The 21,314-nt window shown below is 38.9% G+C and overlaps 1 protein-coding gene across 2 annotated transcripts in view; it reads left to right on the forward strand.

The window, feature by feature from the left end:
• The first annotated feature begins 309 nt into the window (after positions 1 to 309).
• The window catches only part of LOC137320212 (sal-like protein 3), a 50,811-nt gene continuing 29,806 nt past the window's right edge, over positions 310 to 21,314 (forward strand). For both annotated transcript variants that reach the window (XM_067981944.1, XM_067981946.1), the window contains exon 1: positions 310 to 417. In XM_067981944.1, coding sequence (XP_067838045.1) covers positions 342 to 417 — 76 coding nt within the window. In that variant the 5' untranslated portion in view covers positions 310 to 341. The remainder of the gene's footprint in view (positions 418 to 21,314) is intronic.

A 21,314-nucleotide genomic window follows, 5' to 3' on the forward strand; every position in this document is an offset into this window, starting at 1 on the left:
GCCACACACATGGGAGAAGAAGCTGGAGCGGGGACGCGGCTGCCTTGCCAGTGACTCGGCGGCTAATTGATTAGTGGGGGGTTATTTTTCTCTCTCTCTCTCTCCCTTCCTTCTAATTTGAATAATCTCAAAAAGTGTCTCCCCCCTCTGGACAGGAGCCAATGGTCTGTCAGATGCGGCGATGATTAATCGCAATGCATTATTGATAATCATAATTATATACTGACATGCGCATTTGCCCTGCTCCCGACCGGCTAATTTCCGTAATTTTGCAACTCGGGTATTTGTGAAAAAATTTTTTTTTTTTTTTTTTATTTGTTGCTGATGTATCTGCCACCACCATGTCGCGCCGCAAGCAAGCTAAGCCCCAGCATCTCAAGTCGGACGAGGAAGCAGTAGCAATAGTTTCGCAAAATTGTAAGTGTGCTTTTAATTTTCTTGTTATTATTTATTGTTATTGTTACACACACACACATATATATATATTTTTTTTTAAAATAAATTTTATTTTCTGCTATCTTAATATTTGCAAAGAGGGTAAGACAAGAGGATGTGTGAGATGATGGTGATGATGAGGGGAGGGGGGATTTTTAAATATATATATATATAAAAAAGAAGCTTGCATCATATTTTGTGGTAACTTCCAACTCTATGTAATGTCTGCACAGATTACCCCCCCCCCCCCACCTCCCCTCTCCATCCCCTCCCCTTTATGTGAACTTCGGACGAAGAGCGGTCAGAATGTAACATTTCCGATATAATTAGAAGAAATAAAATATTTGTCACACATTTTAAGCTGCTTGCGAGTGAGCGGCACAGACTAGTAGTAGTTTCGCGAGTGTTCGGGTAGTTTTAGAAAGTGATATTGTCGGGTTAGTGAATAGTGCGTTATCTTTCACTTTTATTGAATTATTTTCTCTCCTTTTTTTTTGTTGTTTGCTGTATAAAGTTGAGGTGTTGATTGTTTGGGGGTGGGGGATGTTGGGGGTAGGGTGGGAGGGGGAGAGACTGGGTAGGTTCCAGCTCTCTCTCTCTCTCTCGCTCTCTCCCCTCTCTGCCCACAGTGAGAGAGAGAGAGAACCGAGAGTTGTAATCGGGGCTGCAAAGGGAGCTGGACGCGGGGTTTCGGTCCCCGGAAACCAAACTCCTAAACACACACACACACACACACACACAAACAAACATAACAACCCTCGACTACCAACAACCCCTCCCTCCCCAGCTGCGTGTCTCTAAGAAACCCTCCAGTTCGAGTGTTTTTTTTTAAAGTAACAGATGTGAGAGAACACATTGCAAACGTACTGGTTGGTAAATCCTTTTCTCCCTGGGTTATTAATTCGCATAATACCGGATCTTGTAACTTTGAAGTGGCGCACTGTTTGATAGACAGAGAGAGAGTGTGTGTATGTGTTTTTTTTTAAATATAAATATCAAGAGTGTGTGATCAGTAAAGGACATCCTGGTTCGGTTGGCTTGGCAGAAGTTGAGGGGTTTCGCTTTCTTGTTGTTGTTAAAAGAATAAAATAAAATTGTGTGCGTGTGTATTTATTTAATTGAGAAAACTTTTGGGTGTCCGGGTTAAGGAGGGCCAGTAGCGGTCGGGAGAAGTTGGGTGAAGGGTCAGTGTGACTGTGTGTTTGTTGAATTTATCAAAAAGCCGGACGCCGCGGTCCCAGCTTGACCTGCCAGCCATCTTTGATTTCTCACTTCATTCCTCCACTCCTGCCCCCAAATTTGCTTTATTAAAAGCATCGAATTTTAGATCTGCGCAATTTAAGCGAAATACATAGTATATATAAAAATAACACCTATAGGCCCATTCACCACCACATTTCAGAGCCGCGATAGTATCAAACCAAAAAACGAATATTCAAGTTTTGTTTTTAAAAATCGCCAATTAAAAATTCACCTCGCTCTGCCAAATTATCAAAGAGTTTTTATGACAGACAATGTTCATTTTTAAAGAACTCGTGTAGAACTTGAGTCGAAAGTAACTGTATCCAGTTTTCATGACTGGCATGTTTATTCGACTTGCTGCTCCAGGTTAGACAAATCTTTTTTTTTTGAAGCGACATTCCACTCAAAACATCAAAATAAAAGCAACATAACAAGGAGAAATCATCATCATTAAACGATACAAAAAATTTAACTGTCAAAAAACGTTTTTTCGCCAGTCAAATTTAAGGAAGGCAAAAGGAGAACGCCGCTGGTGGTCAGGAGTTCATCCTTGAAAACGCTCCCACTGTCTACATATGGTTTTGTCTGTTGTTCTTAAAGATTATAACTCGGTAGATACAGCTTCCCTCAAAAGCATGAAATGTGACAGAAAGTGAGACGAAAACAATAAAGCGTCTGGGAAAGTGATGTGTTTTACAGACAGTTCTGCGTATTAATTTGCAGGTTTATTTTTCTGCTTCCCCCTCTCTATAAAACACATTTGTGTGCCTATGAAATCTTCACCACAGAAAACAAACGTTCCGAAGCACATTCAGAGTTCAGCTGTATGTCGAAGTTAACGCGCATATATACACGAACAATAAACATTTGCCTTTCATGTTAAAACTTCACGTGACTTTACTACAGATATATTAGCAGAAATGTAAAGCTGCTATTTTGGCGGATCATTCTCATCTTTTCAACCAGATTTGAACAGCGCGCAAAAAAAAAAGTTAAAAGAAACGCTTGCATATGGTAAGGTAGATTAAGTGCAAAGTATCTTTTTGTCATGGAAATGTTTTTTGTTTACTTCATCACGTAGAATTTCTCACACTTGGTTTGTTTTGTATCGTCCTCAATGACTACATGGCCCGGTGAATGGATTTATTTCTGCGGAAAAAAGACAGCCTCACAATCAAAAAGGACTACACTGCATCCCAGTGTGGGATTTTTAGCATTATTATTGTGATTTGTGAATAGCTGTAAATCGGCTCTCACAGGCGACCATTGCAACAATGTAACGATTTTAGAACTTTAAAGACTTGCTGCTAAATAGGAGAGAGGCCTTCTGAAACAATCCATATTTTTGTTGCATTCTTGTGCAAAAGATTTCGTAATAGTAGTTAAATATTTACCCACAAACTTCCATGCACGATTGACATAAGTAAAACATGCTCCAGCAGAATTATTGAGTTGTGGAATTCTGACTTGTGTCACTGCTACAGTATTGGAAAAGTGACTGTTCACAACGTGTGCAATCCACATTTATTCACGAGTTTTTAAAACAGACGTGGTAAACGAGGCAATTGGTTGATGGAGAAGTTTTAGTTTAGTTTTCACACATTCAGATTGGGATTGTGGTATAATGCGGCGGTTTAATCAGATCTTGCCATCTTCAATCTGGAAGTCAACAGAGGAACTGATTGGAGTTCAGAGGTAGAGGTATGAATGGCAGCTTTTTCCCCCCACCGCTATGAATAGCTTTATCAGTCAAGTTTGCATTTTATTATTTAATTGGGTAGGGAGTCTCTGGGTTTTATTTTTTTCCCCTTTCTTCGGTAATTCAGTGCAGAAGTAATGGATCATTAAATTATTTTTCCATGGTTTGAACTGTTAAATGCTTTGGAATGAATGCTGTTATGACACACTTTAGAGATGCTAGATACAAAAAAAAATGGTATAGTGAAGTTTAGAATGAAATTCCCTTTGCTTAGTCCCAACAAAGAGTTGTTTTTGAGTAGATATGTGTAATCTTGCAGAATTACAAATGATCAATTTGAATACACTTATTTATACATCCTGCAGGATTTACTACAGTATGCGTGTTTCTTGTGAACTCCTAAAAATGCCGTATGTTGAAAAGCTCTTAGTTTAAGGATTGATATCACAGTGGGGAAACTTGAATACTTGGATGAGAATAGAGTTTAAATGTAAATAAGAGTTTCTCATGCCATTGAGACACTAACATTTTCCATCCAGATACATTGTACGGCTAAGCTTCCTCAATGATTTATGCTTCAAAAACTATCTTTAATAAAGACAAACACTACTCTCAGGGTGCAGTTTTGTGTTAATATTTGCAGAATTGAATGATAATACTGTAGAAAAATAGCTCTGTGGGAAGTAATATGACCTGTCATTTGTAATGATAGTAATCTATTTAGTACAATAGTTGATAGGCTTGGTAAAAGGCATCGATGGACAGTACCGCATTTCTGTTTCTGTCACTTGCTGCTCTGGTAAATTAAAACCGTTCACTGCTAGCAACTTGAGTTTGCAGTAGCCCTAAATGAATTTGTATACACAGATAGAACTGACTTGTGCATTTCTTTGTATGTCACATTAACGATTGATTAATGAAAATATAACAGGAATTTAAAGTTGTCATTACAGAAGATGGTACAAAAAGATAATTTAATTTCCAATTGTGACAGATGGTGGTATGGTTAGTATAGTAATTTGTTTCAGTAAAGGATGACCCTCAATTTATTTGATGTAATGCACTATAGTGAATTTGCACAAGAGCACCGTGTTGCCCATGTAAAACAATAATGTTTGTACATCACTCATTTTGTTAGTGCCAGAAGAAATGCATTCTCATTTCAAAAAGAAATAGACAGAGAAAGTAAAACCAGGTTTTTAATGGGCTCACCTTTTTAAATTGCAGCTTCAGATAAAGAAACTCTTCAGGACCCCTATTACGAACATCAGTCACTTTGGGTAGTAAGGGTAATGTGGCAATGAATATTAACTGTTTGGGTCTTTAGCCCTCTTAAAAAATACATAATAATCTTTGTCATTGGAGACTGTCAGCTCTGTCAGAATTACTGTATTTGTTTCTGCACATTGTACTTTTAACTTATGGCTACACAGTGTTATCCTGTAATGCGGTGTCATTTTCTTGCAACTAAAAATAAGATAGTTAAAATGTTGTAATGATTGCTCTCCTTTCTTAATTTCAAATTTCAAATGAAATATTTCACAAAAACATTTTGTACTTTGTTAAAAATGTTGTATCTGCTGCTTTTAGGACATTCTGTAGATTTTTGGGGGAAGAAAATGTAGAACTTGTAGGCCAAGGAAATGAAAGATTGTCATTACACTATTTTCTATTTGAGGTAAAGACAGCTTGTGAAGTTCTTTTGGTAATCTAAATGTATTTAGCTCCATTCTAAAATTTGTTTTAGATTAAAGAAGTTACTAAAGCTCAGTTTTTAAGAGAACCTAACTTGATAGAGAAAGCTAGTGTAAATATGACCGTTGTTGTCTCAAGCTACTGATCACAAAATGGTCTTGATACATATAGCTTAAAAGATAGCTTGTGTTTTCTAGCTGCTGAGCCGACATATATATAATGCATATTTTTGGTTTCATTTCACACCTTTTGCATTAAAAAGTTCCAATGTCTTTTGCAAAAAATATTTTTAAAAACCTTTCTTAGTGCCATGGTTATTTTAATTTTTTTATTACCATTTTTTGGAATGGAAAAGATTTAAGTAATAATTAGTTCTAACAGTATGACATTTGCATATGCAAACATATATAACATGAATTAGTAGACCCTTATTAATTCTGTGGCTGTTCTGAGTCATTTATTTTTATTCATTTTTTTGGTTGCTGTAATATTATCATTTTGATAAGTATTGCTGCTGCTCCGACATTGATCAGAATAGCCACAATTTTATCGTAATATAAGTTAACCAGTCTTTGATAATATGGTAACATTCAACTACTTGTGAGGTGAACATTTTATGTGGATGACAGCATTGTCAAAATATTCATGAAGGCGGGGCTCGATTGTGAAAAGCAAGTTACATTATTTACTTTTCAAAATAAAAATGATATAATTTGTTGTGGGACTAGTTGTTCAGTTTTATATATATTTGAATCTTCAGTATTAAAGAACAGTTTGACTTGTGCTGAGCTTTTCTGCTGCACAAAATTGTGTTGTGCAGTTCCAAGATTGAGAGGGGAAGGATTTGGTATAATTATAGTTGGAATTTGTTGCAGGTTTTATTCATAGCTTTAAAAAAACTGGAGTTGTTTTGACCTTTTGTGCTTCCTTTCTTTATTAGCACTGCATTGTTGTCCAGTGTAACACATTAGTTTCCTTTGTTTGGCTTCACTGAAAAGGTGGGATTGCATGGTGTGCCAACAAGCATCTGATGGGTTATCCCTGAGGGTGGGTAGTTAGAAGCGCTTTGACAGAGCTTGCTGATTTAACCTTTGCCTGCTTTGCCCTGCCAGAGGTGGCCACTAGATGTCAAGCTCATAATACAATTAGTACATCTGTACCGTTGACCTTGGCAGCACGGCTTACCACTGTTCTGTTAAGTGTTAACACTGAATTTGAGTGTTAAACAGAGATCCCAGTGAGTTTGTTACATGCCACAGCTTATCACATGCCCATCTAGATGAAGAGAAGTGTTTACAGTCCTTAAGTAGGGAAAAAGCTTTTGCTAGGCTAGTTTCTTAACCCTCCGAGTGCAGAAAGTTGTTGTGTTGTAAGCTAAAGCAAAATTATCGCTATCAACATTGACCAGAAAAAAGAATTATGTAGTGTAATTCTTTTTTAGTTCTGCTTTGTATTTGTCGTCCATGTTCTTAAAGTAGAAATGTGTTCAGTTCGGGGAAACTTTAATTCCGTACTTCGGTGTAGCTGTCAAACTCCTTTCCTCATTTCTGAATCAACAGTTTCCAAATTCATCTGCTTTTTTTTGGTTTCTTTTATTTATTAGTTTTCCTCCTGGCAATGGAGTAATCTATAATACAAAAACTGCATGACCTGGAAGTGACGTCATGGATGCGGAGTGTCTCATAAGTCATGCTTGCTGCCAAATGTTGAGTTTCTTGACATGACGGTAAAGAGGGGAGAAATATGGCTGTGAAAGCTGTAAAACTGGGACCAGGGTATCTGATTCAGAGTATTGAAAAAGTTGAATATGTAGCCACCTCAGATGTATTAGTTCCCTGTCCATGACGTCACTGAGGTGGAACCTTCAAAACAGCACGAACACTGTCACGCTGCTGATTTGCATTGAATTTGCTGCCTTTTAGAGGAGGACAGTACAGAAACCATCTCAAACAGGCAGGTACAGATCCAATTTTAACTTTACCAGCTTTTTAGATTATGACGTTACGTTTAATTATTCCTCTTTAATACAATTTATTAAAACGTGCACATTTTGTGCAGTAATCAAATCTTCAATGGCAGTTGGCTACTAGAGATAATTTTGGGGGAAAAAAGTAGCGATCCAGAGGATATGGTCGAAAGTAATAGTATGTGATCTGATCCCCGTCAGCTTCATTTAATCCCAAAGCAACCAGCTAGCGATTTCTGTGTGCAGAGGCAGAATCAATTGTTAACATATTACTGCTGAACCCCTGAAGTAACTTTTAGAAGAGGAATGCTGAAAGTTTTTAATTTGATGCGAGTCAGCTTCAGCTTTCAGTTTTACAGTGTTGTCCTACTAAAATCGGCATTTTGTTAATGACTGGTGGACAATGGCACAGTGAGAAAAGGCTCAGTGTTTTCTTCATTTAATCTCCCATTTGTTCTCTGTTTCTTAATCAACCATTTGGTGGAGACTTTAAGACCACCCACTAGGTGTGTCAATAATACTTGTTAAAAGTCCATGTCCCATGCAGTATGATATGCACATACTGCCCTCATCCACACATCAACAATTTTAGAAAGAACAGCAATTTGTTTTAATCTTTTAGTTTTTGAAGGAAATTTGTTGGGAAGTAACTTCAAGATGAAGAAAATCTCAGTATTCTACATATTACTCTTTCAACACGTGTAGAGTAATACATCATAGCAGGAATGTTTTAGCCTTTCCACATCTGCGTTTTGTATACAAAGAGCTAATTGTTTTGTCCGAGTAAATGCTATGCTGTAATACTTAGAAAATGCAACTGTTCCAATAGAATACTATTGCAGACTGTACCACAGGTGGTTCTATGTTCTATGATCCTGAGACTTGGGCCACTGAATAGATCATAATGAATGTGCCAGGTCAGTGATAGGGTTTAGTATAGCGAGAGTGCCCTCCTCTGTTCAGCCTCTTGCTGGCAGCCTCTTGGGCTGCAAAGGACCACGGTGGAAGAATCTGCCATTCAATCTGGAATTTTTCCCACATTGTTAAACTCTGTAGGAAATCCCTATTTATCTCCTCCTGTCTCACAGCGTGGGTTCTGTCTGTGGTGATTCATCCTTTTTACAGCATTCATGGCACCATAAAGAGTTAAAAACAATTAATTTATTCAACAAGCAGAGATTGCTTCATCACAAAATTTTCAGTGAAACTGTACCACAAGGAAACATTCTGATGCACTTCGGCTCCAAGTAACACAGACATTAGTTCCTTTCTTCCCCTATTTAAGCTGAGCAGTTATTTACAATCGGCTCCAGTCTTCTGGAAAAGTTCAGTGCGGTTTTTATATTAAAAAAAATAACTTGAATTATGCATTTTTAAAAAAATTCTTACAGGCCTGTTAATATGGGGTCTACTTTCTTTGGTGCTGTATGGTTAGCATACATCTGCAGTAGCCTTTAAATGTTATTTAATTTGCCTGACATACTGTGTCACATGTTCACAGTATTTACTTAAATTCATTTGAATGCAAACCTGATGTGAGCAAATTGAAGGCAAAGTTCCGAAATAAGCAAATCTTTTCGTTTCTTCCTGATTTAATCATTCAGTATTGGAATAGCAATTTGGGTACATAAAGTCTTTGGGAACAAGGAACTTTCTTACCCACACTGACCTATTACACATAACAGGATTCATCTGTACCTTAAATATTAACGGCAAGGCTAGGAATTGCAAGCAAGTGTCTAGCAGATGAGATTGTGCACTGGAGTGCCAGAAGTTTTGGCATTTTACTTATTTAATGAATGTTTGTAAATAAGCGAGAACAAACTAATTTTTCTTTTGCCGCCAAGAGACTTTGGCAGAAGCAGTCATAGGAGGAAGAACGGGAAACATACAACAGTGTAGCCAGTGTAAAGAAAACCATAAAGATTTTTTTAAAATGCCATTAAAATCATTTTAACTGTATCAGTTGTTATATTGCACAATAAAATGCTTTTTGAAGGGTTTGTGTTGACGTAAACCTTCAAGTACAAAGACTACCAGAGTTTGTGATGAAATGACCATTCTTTTAACTAATTTTTCAGATTGATAAGTTAGTTAATGTAATTGCCATACATGTATTTTGTGATAATATGTTAAATAAATTAGATTCAAACCTATAGGCGGCTAAATATAAGTTTGTGTCGATGGAGGAATGCAGTTGCTACAAAAGTGATGTGAGAGATGATGATTATCAGTTGCACTGAATATTTGTGTTATGTATTGTTTTCTTTAGAAAATGGTGGCTGTTATTTCTTGTTTGCTTTTTTTGGGAAATGGAAAATGGTAAAGTTGACAAAGAAAAATATGTTTATTCCTGATACTTTGTGTTAAAACATGTGAATTTAAGATCATTGTCGGAAAAGTAATTTTTTGAGGGGGAATAAAAACTCTTTTTTGATAGCTTTTAGAATGGAGAATAATAAATGCCAGACAGGAAGCTAATGGCTATAATTTAACTTGGGGGTTCTGACGACATAAATCACACGAGAGAAGTTTGAGTGGTTAATGAATGTCTGCAGAATACAGAGATTGAATTACAGCCCTTAATTCCCTCCGTGATATTACTTTTCTCAACATTTATATATAAAATAGAGAGAGATTTTTTAAAATACGACTAGTTTTTGATTCACCAATACTTTGGAACATCTTGCATTTTTGTGATGCCAAGTTTTCTTTTACAGTACCCTCAGCTGTTTAATTGCTAAAGCAGTGGCTAAATGTAGTGCTGATTAAATATTATCAAAAGGGTATAATTGATTTCTGTGATATAAGAGCTAGAAAAGGGTTTTATAAATAATCGGGTACTCCTGACCAATCAGAAGCATCAGACCCAGTCCTCAGAAGATAATTTCAATGAGAAGAAGTATCTGGAATATCTGTTGTCAGCCAGAAAATGTTCATTTTGATATATAACATTTTTATACCCACGCTCAGATACTTTGCTCTGTGTCGAGAGGAACAGCCAGCAAGCACAGAGGGGTTCTAAAGTGTAGGAGGGAGTTTCACAAAAGGCACTGTCAATGCGGAGGTTAAGTACCTCAAAAGTGCCATCATAATATTGTATGAGTTAATATAACTAATGATGGATAACCGCCTATGCTACACCAGGAAATTCAGGATATGCAGATCGATTTGAAGAGGTTGCAAATCAAATCCTTTAACAGACTTGCTAACCCCTCAATTTTCCAGTACAGTACAGGCAGAGTCATTATTTGATCACAAATTCAGCTGCAATTTGAACCATTTGCTGGCTACTTGCAACATTCAAAAATCACTTACTATCCTCCAAGAGTATTAGAATCCTTTATTGCTGCAGCTTTTTAACTTACTCCACTATCTATCTATTTTACTGTAGAATTCACAATGAGGTGTGTAATTTTCCCATCATTTTTCTACGACTGATTAGCTATGTTGTATTTGAAATGAAGACCTGATATGTATTTTAGATCTGTTACATTTCAGAAAGGCTTCACGCTTAATATTTGTTTCTTACTAGCCAGTTGCCAGCAATGTTGGAACTCCACCAATCTTTACCCAAATTAGAACTACCAATGCTAAATATCCACCCTTAGCCTTTTCCTTTTTTGTAAGGATGTACATAGAATCATAGAATCAGACAGCACAGAAGGAGGCCATTCGGCCCATCGTGCCTGTGCTATCCAATTAGTTCCGTTCCCCTGCCCTTTCCCCATAGCCCTGCAAATTTTTTCCCTTCAAGTATTTATCTAATTCCCTTTTTGAAAGTTACTATGGAATCTGCTTCCACCACCCTTTCAGGCAGTGAATTCCAGATCGTAACAACTCGCTGCGCAAAAAAAAATTCTCCTCATCTCGCCTCTGGTTCTTTTGCCAATTACCTTAAATCTGTGTCCTCTGGATACTGACCCTCCTGCCAGTGGAAACAGTTTTTCCTTTTTTACTTTATCAAAACCCTTCACAGTTTAGAGTTTTCTTTTATGTGGAAAAATTAGCATGAAAACATTGAGGATTTATGCAAAAATAAAGTAATTTAACATTTTGAAGAGAAAAGCACAGCATGCCAAAATTATTTGCTTTCTGTAACAGAAAAAATAATGCATTGTAGAGGATTTTTTTATGGGAAACAAACCAAAACCAGGAAAAAAATCTTATACCACCCATGCAGAATGCTCCAAAGTATTGGTGAATCAAAAACTAATGTCATATTTTTAAAAATCTCTCTCTAATGTATAAATGTTGAGAAAAGTAATATCACAGAAATAATCTCAAATTCTGTTTCAAATTACAAGCTTTTTTATCAAGTGATCGGACAAAATTTTTATCAGTAGTTGTTATCACTTTATTGTACTTGCTTTGGAGTGGATCACAATATAGAACCTTTGTTGTTCTGCGTATGTTTGTTCTGCATATTTTTTCAACATTCTATAAAATGAGCAGGTTATTTTTTAAAAATCATACAGCCCATTTACCTTGCTGATTGAAATTGATCCGAGCTAAATTCAATCCTGGTACTCTGTTTACATGGCACCATGGCAGGAGGTGCTCCAGACTGTATCACATTCATGTCAGTGCATACTCTTGTGTTGTACAAGGGGGCAGAAGCCAGCGAGGGATTTGAATCACTGTAATTCACTGCTGCTGTAAAACCAGCACAGTGAGATAGACACATTTTTATCTTTTGCAGTACCGTAAGTAAAAAAAAATCTACAAAATTAACATGATACATTTTGATGCAGAACAGCTGAAAATTCTGTCTAAAAACTGAACCAGTACTTGTCATGTAAACGGAGATAGAGTTGGGAACTCAACTCTGTAACTAGAAGAATGGTTGATGCAGGCATCAGCAACAAACATTCAGATTCCAGGGTTCTGTTTAAAAAAAAACTAATTATTTGTAAAGTTGTCCAGCATTACACAATCCAGTGATTTGGGGATTCTTGCTATTTAGCTTTTGGCACTTGAGGCAATAATGCAGCAGTAATGGATTTAAAAAAAACAATCTGTTTGTCCTGAAGTTTTTTCTTCCCATCAGTCATAATATAAATTATTTTGATCCATAGACTGAGTTTTTTTTTAAAAGGGATGTTTTGCAGCAGAGGTTGCTAACATGCCATTAGCCCTTCACTCAGTGTGAGAGTGCCAGATACTGTATATGCCAAGCTGTTCATGCATCAGCAGCATCGTAATGGATACTTGAAATTGCGTCTCATTGAAATACAAAAGTCATTTTACAACATAAATTGCATTTTTTGTATTAGTGTTAAGTGACGTGGTTTTTCTTTTAAATTCTCTCTTCCTCTCGGAGTTTTTTTCTGACCTTTAAAAATGTGTCCCCTGCCCCCATTGTAATTAAGCATGTTCCTAATTTTTTTGTTGCAGCAAGGCAGGTTGAGAGAACCTTTAAATAGTTATATTGGTTATGTTGTCTGGCTCACTTGATACACCTTAGTTGTACCACCAATATCATTTCAAGGGGGCAGTATGCAATTTCTCTAAACTTCCATCCCTTAACCTCCTTCCTTCCCACCACTTCCCCCTAGTAAGAAAGGTAGCAAGGTTGCCCTGTGCTCGCTGACCTACATTGGTTCCTGATCCAGCAACGCATCAATTTTAAAATTCTCATCCTTGTGTTCAAATCCCTCCATGGCCTCGCCCCTCCCTACCTCTGTAACCTCCTCCAGCCCTACAACCCTCCAAGATCTCTGCGCTCCTCCAATTCTGGCCTCTTGCGCCATTTTAATCGCTTCATCATTGGCGGTCCTGCCTTCAGCTGCCTAGGCCTTGAGCTCTGGAATTCCTTCCCTAAACCTCTTTGCCTCTCTACCTCTCCTCCTTTAAGACATTCCTTTAAACCAAATCTCTTTGACCAAGCTTTTGGTCACTTGTCCTAATATCTCCTTACGTGGCTCGGTGTCAAAATTTGTCTGATAACGCTCCTGTGAAGTGCCTTGGAACGTTTTACAATGTTAAAGGCGCTATATAAATGTAAGTTGTTGTTGTTATATTCATTCAGTTGGTTCAACATGTAAATAATGGTGATTCCAGTAATTTTACATACCTAAGATAAAAAGAATATATCAGTGGTCTTTATGAAATGGGCTTTATTCACTGTTGCCACATTGAAAACTTAATGGTTTCCAAAAAAGTTGAATGGGGATAGTATAGCTATGGCTTTTATAGTGGTGTCTGCTTGAGAAGTATTTCCATTAATGTAAATACTTGGAATAACAATCCTAAAATGGTAATAATCTACAGGTTTTGTAAATTTTAAGAATGTAGATACTTTTGGTTTGGCAAAGGGGGTATTTTAGTGCATATTCCAGTTGAATTCGGTTTTCTTTTCTTTAATTTATCCAACAATATTTTTCAATAATTTTAGGTAAATATTCAATTTTTACATTCTCCCCCTTTATTCAATTTTCTACCTGATACTCCCTCTTACATTCCCCCTCAACTTTCACATGTACCCCAACGGAACCCTGCCTTACCTCTCCATGAACATCCTTGATTTCACAATGTTGCTGTGTTATCAAACTCCTTGTCCAACATCAAGCTGTGGATGTACCAAAAATATTTACAGCTCAACAAGTGACAAGATTAAAGCCATCCTGTTTTGGTCTCTGCTAGAAACTCTGCATCCTAGCCCCCCAATCCCATCCCCCACCCTGGATGGTCACTCAAGCACAATCCGATGGTGACTAACCTTGGTGTCCTACTCAATCCTAAACTGAGCTTCAAACCCCACATCTAGACCATCAGCAAAAATTGCTTACTTCCATCTCTGCCCCACCTCATCCTCTCCACTGCTGCTGAAACTGTCATCCAAATCTTTATCACCCTCAGACTCAATTTTTCTACTGGACTCCCAAGCTTTACCCTATATAAAATCCAACGCATTCAGATCTCTGTCATCCTCATTCTATTCCACACAAAGTCCCACTCACTTATCGCACAGATTGTAGTCAACCTCCAATGGCTCCCCATCACCTAGCACATTGATTTCAACACCCTTGTCCTCATCTTCAAATCCCCATCATTGTAACTAGTTTGAGTTCTAGATTCTTGCTTGTGCCTTTACTCTTTCAATGCTGGTCTACTATATGTTCTCCCTCCCTCGGTTCTACACTCATTAGTAGAGCCTTCAGCCATCTTTCTCCCACACTGTGGAACTTACGAAATCCTTTCATCTTGATACATCACTCCCCACTTTCAAAATCTTGCTTAAAATCTACTTCTTCAACAACAGCTTTGGCCACCTCCCTGAACCCCCTCTAATTCCTGCTCGGATGTGACCCTTAATTATGAGGCGCCTTGGGACGTTTTGCTATTCTAATGGTGCTATATGAATGCAAGTTTTATTTTGCATATATAGTGTTCACCACCACGAATCCTGCTACAGCCAAGAAGGCTGACTGTGGATTCTCCCCAGCAGCTGCCTATGTTTATCCCAGTGTCCTTGATTGGACAGAAGAAATCATATTTTAGGGGAGTTAAATCAGTTTTCCCTCCACCTGAGGTGAAGCACCTTATCTTCCAGATGACGTTCCATCCTGTGTTTCAGCTGAGACCTGATGAAATTCCGCCTGACAAGGTAAGCAAATTAATTGCGAGGCAGCCCCAAAACTCCAACCCTATTGTCTTCCAGTTAGGGGTCAAAGCACATTGCAGGTTAAGCTACCTGACTATTACACTCAATTGATATTTCCCTCTTCCACCTGTAAATTTTGAATAACCCCCCAAAAAAATCCTTTATTATATTTCAGCCAAAGTTCATGAGTGAGTTCTGATGAATGTTGGCCTTTATTGCAAGGGAGTTGGAGTACAAGAATAAGGAAGTCTTACTACAATTGTACGGGGCTTTGGTGAGACCTCACCTGGAGTACTGCGTACAGCTTTGGTCTCCTTATCTAAGGAAGGATATACTTGCCTTAGAGGCAGTGCAACGAAGGTTCACTAGATTAGTTCCTGGGATGAGAGAGTTGCCCTATGAGGAGAAATTAAGTAGAATGAGCCTATACTCTTTGGAGTTTAGAAGAATGAGAGGTGATCTCATTGAAACATATAAGATTCTGAGGGGGTTTGACAGGGTAGATGCTGAGAGGATGTTTCCCCTGGCTGCAGAGTCTAGAACTAAGGGGCATAGTCTCAAGATAAGGGGTCGGCCATTTAAGACTGAGATGAAGAGGAATTTCTTCACTCAGAGGGTTGTGAATCTTTGAAATTCTCCAACCCAGAGGGCTGTGGATGATGAGTCATTGAGTATATTCAAGGCTGAGATAGATAGATTTCTGGACTCTAGGGCAATCAAGGGATATGGGGATCGGGCAGGAAAGTGGAGTTGAGGTCAAAGATCAGCCATGATCTGATTGAATGGCAGAGCAGGCTCGAGGGACCATATGGGCTACTCCTGCTTTTATCTCTTATGTTCTTACGAAGGCTACACACCCAAAATATCATAACTTTCTGTTCTCTTTACAGATGCTGACTGATCTACTCTGTATTTCCAGCATTTTCTGTTTTTGTTCAATGAATGAATTACTGCCCTCAGCTTATTGAAGTGGGGGGGGGTGGGGTTCATGGTCAAGGATTCTTACTTTCTGGTTATTTTTCTGTTGCAGTGTAAAGTGTTGTTTTGGGATCATGTAAAACACATTAAACGCTAAGGACGCTGAATAGCATAGTGGTTTGAAACTGCCCTTTTACCTGAAACATTAGATCTCTTTCCTGTTGCTTTCTTTTTTGTGTAAAAGGTAATCGAGGTTTCCCAAGTGAATGAATTTGAGCACTCAAGCCAACCAAAGTGAGTCAGTAATACAGAACTTCTCAATAAACATCAAATGATAGTTTGTGTTATCTAGTGCGGCTACAAGAAAAGATATATTTGTGTGTGTATGGTGTGAGAAAGAGCATTTGGGAAGAGAGTACAGGCACATTGTTGGTACAGTATAGACGGAATCTTATGTTGACTCCTAACGTATAGTGTAGCTGGCATAGGTTGCTTGATGCTGTCACTGCCCGCAGGGAAATTTATCCTAATACTGTCACCTCATCTTAAATAAACGTAAAATGCACCCCTACAAAATCCATTATATTGATGCTTCACTTATAAGGATAAAAGTACTGCATTACTGTTTAATTTTTTAACTCTGTTTCACCAGTTTTACAAACTATTATACATTGTAGAAACAGTAATGTCTACTCAAGGTTTGGATTATTGATTAGTATAACATCTGTATGATAGTAAATCGAAAGAAAACACATGAGACCAGAATGTTCCAGGGGTGGAAGCCCTGTGGAAAGCGACTGGTGGGACTAGAAAAGTGGGTTGTACCCAGGGATGCTGGATCTCTACCCTGAAGATGAGTCCCACTATGGGTGTAAATTCTGTCCACCCATCAAAGGCCTGGCATTGGCAAAGGAGGTGGAACTGGAGCCAGTGGGATGGCATCACCCACTGAATTTCCCACTGTTCCCCCCCATCCCCCATCCTCTGCCCTCAACAAAATGGACGCCAGCAAAGAATAGTTGCTGGAACGACATAAGTGGAGCCCGCAGGGCTGTTCCAAGCTGGAGTCGCTGGAACGCTCCAACATCCTGGTACCTTCAGATCGGCCCTTTTATAAACGGAGCCGATTTTCACGCTTATTTCAATTTCAAGCCAGTTCCACCAACTTCAACCTCACACTGTTTAAGGAGCGCCGTATTCTTTTCTCCCCCCACCCTAGCAGGCAGCCAAGATGCACCATACTGACACGGCCATCCACCTGTCTTACTTGAACTCCCTGGCCCCAGAAACTCTCGCAGGGTCGGGATCCCCTCACGGAAGCACAGCAGAACCCGTGGTCCACCTTAGTTATGGCAGTGGATATTCAGTGCCTTGAACTGAAATTAAACAGATGTTCTCACAAAATGATAAAGTCAAGGGTAGTTGAAAAAGAATTGGAGTCCTCAATAGCAGTAGTGTGGACATCCATGGAGAGATAATCCCATTGTGCTTAAGATCTCTACCACTAAGGCCTCTGCTGCAGAAGCCCATGGAGTCTGTGATGGACTGCAGTGCCAAGAAGCCTTCCTGCATGACTGCACAGATACTAGTGGACTGACTCCTCTACAGTTGGCACCATATTTTTCATAGTGCTTTATACAGCCTCAAAATGACTCCATAAGGTGATAGTGCTCAGACTGCGATGTTCTTTTATCCATGAGGAATGAATCCCTGCGCTCTTCAATTGAGGAAGGATGTGTACTGGACCTCTAGCCAGCAGCTTTGTGCTCCTCCACTGTCAACTCACTTCCTCCTCCTCATTCATACTCTGTGATTCATCAGGTCCTCCTTATTATCTAAATCTCAACTGCGCTGATACTTCTCAAAGTGGTTGGAAGTGGACAGGGTTCTGTTCTGGTTCACTTTCTGTTCACTATGTACATCAATGATTTGGAGATAGGGCCAGAGGGACTGGTGTCCAAATTTGCAGATGATAGTAAAATAGGAGGCATAATAAAGAACCAAAGGAAGCTGCAAGGGGATATTGATAAAATTATGGCATGGACAAAAAAAAAGTGGCAAATGGAATTCAATGTCAGCAAATGTGAGGTGGCATATTTTGGTAAAAAAAAGCAATTATATTTGGGGGAAAGCTAGGTGATGTGGAAGAGCAGTGGCATTTGGTGTTCAAGTTCATAAGATGTTAAAAGCAGCACCTCAAGTGGATAAGGCCATTAAACACAGCTCAGTATGTGCTTATGTTACTTTAAGATAGGCTAACATGGAGAGGGTCCTTCAGCCAATTTGATCTAATCCTTCTACAATACCAATCCTAATATCTTCCTATTACAGCTTTAACATCCACCTGAACAATCAGACAGGACCTCAGTTTCACATCTCATTCAAATAAGAACACCTCTGATAATGCAGCACTGCCTCAATATTGCACTTGAATGCCAATCTTGATTCTACACTCATATCCTGTTGTGGGACTCAAACCTTGTGACCTAGAGGCAAGGGTGATATAATCTGAGCCAAGCTGACACTGTGTTCATTCTGATATCCCTGCTTATTAGCTTCTTTGAATCTCCGGATTTCTATCTTTTGTGGTTAAAATCTCCCTCCTTCACCTTACTAAATTACTTTGCTGTCTATCCCTGTCGTAACCTTGATAACTCTTTAGAACTTTTAAACTTTTTGTCAAGCAAAGTTGAATCTATCATACCTAGCTTCCCCTCTCTTGAAATCACTTGTGACTTCAGTGTTCATCATCAGCAATAGTTCCTCAAATGCTGAGTCCTTTGCTATCTTGAGCGACCTTGGACAACTCGTCAGCCTACCTGTAACTCAAGTTGGACCAGTAATTCAGCTAATCCCCAAAAACCTTTCCTCAACTTCAGAGACATGAGCACATGATCCAGGCTGACACTTCAGTGCAGTACTGAGGGAATGCTTCACTGTTGGAAGTGCCAACTTTCAGATGAGGCGTTAAACCGAGGCCCCGTCTGCCCTCTCAGGTGGACGTAAAAGATCCCTTGGCACTATTTGAAGAAAAGCGGGGGAGTTCTCCCAGTGTCCTGGCCAGTGTCCTGATCCCTCAACCAACATCACTAAAAACAACAGATTATCTGGCATGTATCTCATTGCTGTTTGTGGGAGCTTGCTGTGCGCAAATTGGCTGCCATGTTTCCCTACATTTCAACAGTGACTACACTTTAAAAAGTACTTCATTGGCTGTAAAGCACTTTGGGACGTCCTGAGGTCGTGAAGAGTGCTATATAAATGCAAGTTCTTTCCTATTCCTTTCATTCAGCTCTAACTCTTAGAATGTATCTGTCTCATTATGCTGTACTGATCACTGTCTCATATCTACCTCTTGCAGAATACCTAGCAACAAATCACACTATATAAATCAGTCCCTTGTTGTTAGGCACTATGAATCAACCAACTGGGACAGTCTTTGAGAATACTTTACTGCATTTACCTAGTCCAGTTGTGACTTTTACTCTTCTGATCGTTCTATCAGCACCAGTGAAGTAACTGATGTTATTGTAGCTGACTTGGAAGGTTCCTTACCTCACTTTTCCCCTACTGTCAGATCTGGTATTGCATCTTGGTTCAACCATGTCTGCCATTCTACTGCTAAATATAGTTTTATTGAGAAAGTATATCAACCTGTGTCTCATTGCCACTTAGCAGTTGTTACCTCATTCCTTCTGTCTCTTCTAACTTCTAGGAATCTTTCTTTCCATCTTTTTTGTGTCATCATGATATAATACTAATACTCCTAAGGAAAAGCTGACCTTTTTCATTCACTTTTCTCCTCAAACTCTGCACTGGATGAACGCAATAAAGATCCTTCCTCCATTTCTCCATCTGTTCAACCATCGTGACGAACAGTTTTAACCACCCATAGTCTGTCAGTTCCTTTGCTCTCTGAACTCCAATCAGATCTCTGATCCTTCCCATCAAGATACATGCCTCCAAACTTAACCCTCCCCTATGTCATCTTTTCAATATTTCTAACTCTGACTCCATTTTTTCTTCTCTTTAGAAATTTGCTCATATTCACTTTATCCCAAAAAAGATGTTCCCCCTTTCCTGTTTTGAGCTACTGCCCTAATGCACTTAGTACTTTTCAAAGGAATAGAAATCTGCTATTAACTCTCAACAGTACATCAACTTAAAAGTTATGACCAAATCCATGATCGCCAATATAGATTTTTTCATATTGCTGTTCCACTACTGATATTGTTGCTATGTTACGCATACCTGGAACTTTGTTCTTGAACACTTTGGTGCATCATCAATCATTGCCTTGGGCAACTCCAAAACCTTTGACAGGGTCTGGCACCATGCAGTTCTAAAAATGTTATCATATGACCTTCCACCAAAGCTATGTTCATGGCTATCCAGTTTCCTCTCAAGTCATTCTATCTGTGCTGTAGTTGATGGCTGATCCTATGATTTTTTTTTCATGAGCTCCCTAGGGTCTGTTCTCTAACCCACTCTATTCCTCCTTTATTTTCACTTATCCTCCAACCTCCTCCACTTATCCTCCAACCCTATCCACTCTTTTGTTGAGAATTCTACCCTACAGTCATCAATGTCCTTCAGGCCATAAGTCTTCAGTATGTACAAGCTCCAGTGATTTTGCTCTGCAGTGGCTTAATCACTTAATTTTATCCATCTTCGATGGAGCAATGAAAATTTAGTTTCTTTCACTTCTTCAGCACAGTTTGCTTATGTCTCTTGCAAGTCTAACTAACAGCTATGTCCCATTAACTTTAATGGCCTCACCTTTAGTCCTTCCCCATCTGTCAACATTCTTGTCCTCATTATCTCCTCTGACCTCAAATAAAGCTCTCACATTTTCTCCATTGCTAAAGCTACCCAAATGCTCGGTTTCCTCTTTCATGCCAAACACTTCTTTTCTCCTCAATCATTCTTAACTCTATAAAGCTCAAGCCCGGAAAGATTATCTAGGGATGGTCTTTTAACACCTCTCGCACTCCGAGATAAGATAGGAGAAGAAACTTGTCATCTGATAGGCAATCCTTCTCTCACCACTGGCCTCCAACCTATCTTTCTCCGTCGTAAACCCTTTTGTCTCTCTCTCTATTGTACTCTTTTGTAATCATTGCTAGTACCTCGTCCATGCTCCCCTGCACTTTTCTGCCTTATTCCTTCCAGCTACAAAATGCCATTCCACATGCTGTTCAACCTCCCTCACTCTGTTGAAATTAAGACTGATTGCACAGTCTCCTACTCTAACTCATTCTTTGCCATGAGTTAAAAACGGTGTAACTCTTCGTCTGTCTCACTACTTGGCTCCTTCTATAATCGTCAGGCTCTTAAAACCCAAGCTTGGCATCACCCTATAACTACTTCCTGATTTAGCTAATCTTTTCTTTTACTCTTTTCAACTGTGGTGGTGTTGTGAATTATGGGCCTTTGCCCCTCACTTTGGTGTCTCAATAAAAGAAAATTCATGTAAGGAAATATGAGGAGGGGGAGGGATGGCAGGGCTGGAAAAGCAGAAACGTGGATTCTTTGAAGAAGCATCTATGATCCCACGGTGAGGGAGCATAGAAGCTCTAGTAGTGAAGTTCTGAAAAACTTTAGTTGATACCATAATCCAAGTTCCTTGAATTCTGATTGTAAGGTATCACAGGTTCTGATCTAAGCCACTGGATGGCGCATTGCATGACAGTAGACACTCAAGCTTGTGAGGGGAGGGGGGGAGGGGGGGAGGAAAAACTAATTGGGATCAA

Source organism: Heptranchias perlo, chromosome 3, assembly GCF_035084215.1.
Source record: "Heptranchias perlo isolate sHepPer1 chromosome 3, sHepPer1.hap1, whole genome shotgun sequence".
NCBI classification, from domain to species: domain Eukaryota; kingdom Metazoa; phylum Chordata; class Chondrichthyes; order Hexanchiformes; family Hexanchidae; genus Heptranchias; species Heptranchias perlo.